The 4,400-nt window shown below is 43.3% G+C and overlaps 1 protein-coding gene across 1 annotated transcript; it reads right to left on the bottom strand.

The window, feature by feature from the left end:
• Nucleotides 1–313: 313 nt before the first annotated feature.
• Nucleotides 314–2,665, bottom strand: foxi2 (forkhead box I2). The gene is made up of 2 exons (XM_035417435.1): nt 2,074–2,665; nt 314–1,319 (listed from the first exon to the last, which is right to left on the bottom strand). The coding sequence occupies exons 1-2, from the start codon at nt 2,663–2,665 to the stop codon at nt 772–774; spliced, it is 1,140 nt and encodes a 379-aa protein (XP_035273326.1). The 3' UTR covers nt 314–771.
• Between the last annotated feature and the right edge of the window lie 1,735 nt (nt 2,666–4,400).

Raw genomic sequence — 4,400 nt, 5'->3', positions numbered from 1 at the left:
TTATAAAAAAGTTTTTGTTTTCCCCCAAAACAAATCTACAAAAATATCAGCATATAACTTAATATATAAATAGTTGGCTGCAGATGTCTATGCATAATTTACAAACGTACATGATGTCCCAGTTTTATTTACAGAAGTAGCAAAATACAATAAGGTGACATTTGAGTGAACGTTTCCAGGACGAAAAAAAAAGAAATGAAAACTAAATGCATCTTATATATATATTTAGGTCAAGTTCCTCCAATAAAACTGCACGTGTGTAAAAAGGACAAAATACAGTTTTTGAAATACACAAAATGATTTCTCTACAATGAACAGGATATTTGGTTTATTCGTTTGTTTGATCGCCAGATGTCAGTTCTGGCGCATACAAAACAGTGTTGACATCAAGGCACATCTTACACCGAGTATAAGTTAGTATAACAGTATCTGTCTGTCGCGAGGAGTGACTCGAGAGTGGGTTGTTGCTCAAGTGCTTGGCTAGTCTTGGACGTTTTGGAATACTACTTGACAGGACACCTGTCTCGCAATTGTGTCCTGTTTAATATAAAAGCGGTGGTTTGGTGCGTAATCTGCGTTGACTCTCGGGACCACCCAGGCGAATCTCGTTAAGCGCAGTTAATTGCGAGCTTTTTTTCTTTCTTTCTTTTCTGTCACTGCGCCACAGTGTCCACGATTTGCAGATTGTGAGAAACAGTGGTCCGGGTGCGTGGGAATGCCACCCAGTCACGTCTCCACTCGCGCTACAACTAAAACATTTGCCTGCATTTTCTACACCTCTGTCCCCTCCCTTGGGTATATCAAACTGTTCACGCTGAAGCTGTTGTAGAAGTGTCCGTTGAACGGTCCGCTCTGCCCGCTGCTGAAAGAGTTGTAGTAGACGCCACGGTTGAGGTGCAGGCCGTCCGAAATCTCGGTGCCCCCGCTATCCTGAGAAGAATTTGTGTGGTAGGGGCTGGCGGCCGTGATGTTACGGCTTGACAGCTCGTTCACCAGTCCGAGGGAGGCTTGCCTGCCGGGGGGGCCAGAGCCGAGCGCGGACATGTTGCTGAAGAAATTATTAAAACACGGCGCAGCGGATAGTCCCGGTGGCGACGCGCTTTTTTGGTCTTCGCCGGAGTCCAGCTCCGGAGAGGAAGGCTCCATAAGAGGCGGGCTGTCGGAAGACTTGATGACCGGAGCAGATCGGCCTTCCTCCACTTTAGTGTTGACAGACACCCCGTTGCTGGAGTCCGACCGGCGCTTCCTCTTTCTGCGGAAGTTTCCGTTGTCGAACATTTTCTCGCAGTTAGGGTCCAACGTCCAGTAGTTACCCTTTCCTATAATGCAGGAGCAGATGATATAACATGTCAAAAACCACAAACATGAAGCTATGAGTAATTCTAAATTATGCTATTTTTTGATGGCCCACTTGTATGTTAGCAATTATTCATTTAGCAAGTATATTGTGCTATATTGTAAGGGGGTGATTGAATTTTATTACAGTTTAGTTTCCGCAGCAACGACTGTCAGATTGAATTAAACTGTGAAGACGTGCATCATTGAAAAACAAATGTAATCAAGAACTTTTTCTTACTTGTACAACTTTGGAGGTCTAGTCAGTAGTCTATACAAGAGACCACTCTAATATACTGTCCTGAATTAGGAATTAATTGTTCTACAGTTTAAATTGGCATAGAATTGCTCGATTTTTACTGGTATACAAATAAAAACTTGCTCCACTGACTATGAGTTAGCCTCTACAATAGAGCCTCTTGCGAATCCACAGATAATCAGTCATTATCTGTTAAAAATAAGCTGTTTGTTGTGCTACCGAATAGGCCGACATATTTTTCCTAATTCTGTAAATAAAGACACACAAACTCTGAATTCAAAATATTCTGGGTTCACATCTAGCCCACCCCATATCTTTAAAGCAACATGATACAGCACATGCATGTTCGACTAGGCCTAATGTCAGTCTAGGGTTTGTAAATATGTTCACTATTATTGCGTCAAAACATCTGCAGTTTCCTCCTTTCAAACAACGGACCACACAGCCCTTTAAGGCAAACTTTCACCGTGTCTACCCACCTGGGTCATCCTCGTCTCGGGGCACCTTCTTGAAGCAGTCGTTCAGCGATAGATTGTGTCGGATGGAGTTCTGCCAGCCGGCTTTGCTTTTCTTATAGAAAGGAAAGTTGTCCGCCACGTACTGGTAGATCTGACTCAGGGTGAGCTTCTTCTCGTGCGCGTTCTGAATGGCCATGGCGATGAGCGCCGAGTAGGAGTACGGCGGGCGCACGAGCTTCAGCAGCTCCTCCTGACTGGCAACCGACAGCCAACCCAAGTCCGCGCCCGCGAATCCCGACGAGTTGGGCAGAAACTGCCGCTGTGACCCGTAGGACGGTGGCATGAACGGGCCAGCGTTGTTTCCGTGGAGGTAGGGCGTCGAGGAGTTGACAGCCGGTCCGTTCAGCCACAGGTACGGGTTTGAGGAGGACGTGTAGTCCCCCAGCCCGTAACCGCTCGGTCTTTGCGCTCCGTGTAGGCTCTGCTGGTGATACATGCTGAAGTTGTCGCAATAAACGGCCATCTCCGGTGCTTCCTGTGCGCTTCTGTGCTGAGGCTGATGCGGGCTAACTGTTAGAGAGGTGTGATGGGCTTGCGAATCAATGGAGTTCATAATCTCCACAGGCAAACCCACCCGAGTAGAACAATAGGGACGGTTCGAGGCTCGTTTTCTGTTTTTCTCGTGTGCTGCTGCAGCGACAAGTGCCAAGTGCACTGTGCTGGAATTTAGTTTTTATACAGCTACGACTGAACTCGGATCGCTGGCTGGAGCTTAACGCGCAGGGTAAATGGTGGCCAATAGAAACACAGTTTTGGTAATCTGAGGCGTAATGCGGCGCGCGATGAGCTACCTTTAGCACCAGACAGACTCAAGGGAAATACGATTCCTTGATATTCACGTTGATCTTCGGATTCAAAGGGAAACTGGAAGTTTAACAGAAGAGCATTTCAATTAACAGCGACACGTATTTTGGAGTTTTTGTTTTTTGTTTTTGTTTTTAATGACATGCACACAGTCTGGGTGGAATTGGGGGGGAATTTCCCTTCCCTCACGGTGGTGACAAAATAAAATCACAAATTGCATAGGCAACACTAACGCCATATGCTTTAACAAATCCCGATTTAATCAAAATATTAACCTCAGGCATTTTGTTTAAGTGTCGCGAGCAAGAGAGTTCTCACATCCAATTAATTTGTATTGATATGCACACAGTTTCCTTTTCGTGCTTCTAAAACGTAATTCCCGTTCAGCGACAAAACACAAATTTTAATTTTTCTAAATCACGGACAGACAGTGAAACGTCAGAGAGAGAGAGACTTTGGATACTTCACGGTGCCGTAGTCACTGTTCCATGAAGTATCCAAAGTCAGGTTTTATTATGACGGTTGTCTATGTGGTTAATTAATACTTCGTAAGAAAAGACATCGTTTTAAGTCTTATATTTCCATTCTTATTTTCACTATTAGTAATGATGTAGCCTAATTTATTATTATGAATAACGTTGATATATTATGATATAAATTGGACACAGTCTACGCTTGTGAAAATAAGGAATATTTAATGTAAAAGGAGCAGTTCTTGCATCGATGAGATTTAGCAGTGGTTGTAGAAAATCAACTGATATAATTTAACTTGCATTTTAAATTGTATGTAGTATGCTAGTTTCATCTTTTAAAAATGAAATACGCGTTTGTTTAGCTCGTTTGAACGGGCTGCACAATTCCAAGTGGCCATAAAAATGGTTAAATGAATAGTAAAGATTTTTATAGTAGGGGAGAGTGTAACACGGTCAATAACTTTTTGTGCACTGCTGCTGGAGTAGCCGTTTCAGGTTTGTACACGCGCAGCCCTCTACCGCGTGCCAAAAGAACCGAGCAATCCGACAACCTTTGTTGTGAATATTTTTTAAAAATACAGTTTTTCAGGGAGGTAAGTAGAATCGGTCCCGGAAGTAAGATATTATATTTTTTGAGATAGGAGGTATTTTTTTTTTTACAATATGTCCAATCAAGCAGTCATCTGTCCTTGAAAAGTTAGTATGGTTTTTGGAGCCAATTGTAGCAGGAATTGTTTGCTAGGTGACCATAAAACACGATGTCTGTATAAATGTAACAGCAGTTAGAATTATGCCGCCTGTGAGTTGCGTGTAGCAACGTGATTTTTGCTGTTGTACGTTTACAGAATGCCATCTAAAGAGAAAACGAGAGGATTGGTACCCAGGGAGATCATGGAGAGGGCTTCAGATTTGGAGGTGAATGAATCGGTGCTGTTTGAAACCGTCTACATGTACACGTAGTGTCCTTTTGGGGGGACCTTAAGCATTTAAAATGGTGTTTACTATTTATTT

The sequence above is a fragment of the Anguilla anguilla genome, chromosome 5 (assembly GCF_013347855.1).
Source record: "Anguilla anguilla isolate fAngAng1 chromosome 5, fAngAng1.pri, whole genome shotgun sequence".
In the NCBI taxonomy this organism is placed as follows: domain Eukaryota; kingdom Metazoa; phylum Chordata; class Actinopteri; order Anguilliformes; family Anguillidae; genus Anguilla; species Anguilla anguilla.
The sequence above is the reverse complement of the archived record's forward strand: the minus strand, read 5'-3'. Positions and strand labels throughout refer to the sequence as shown.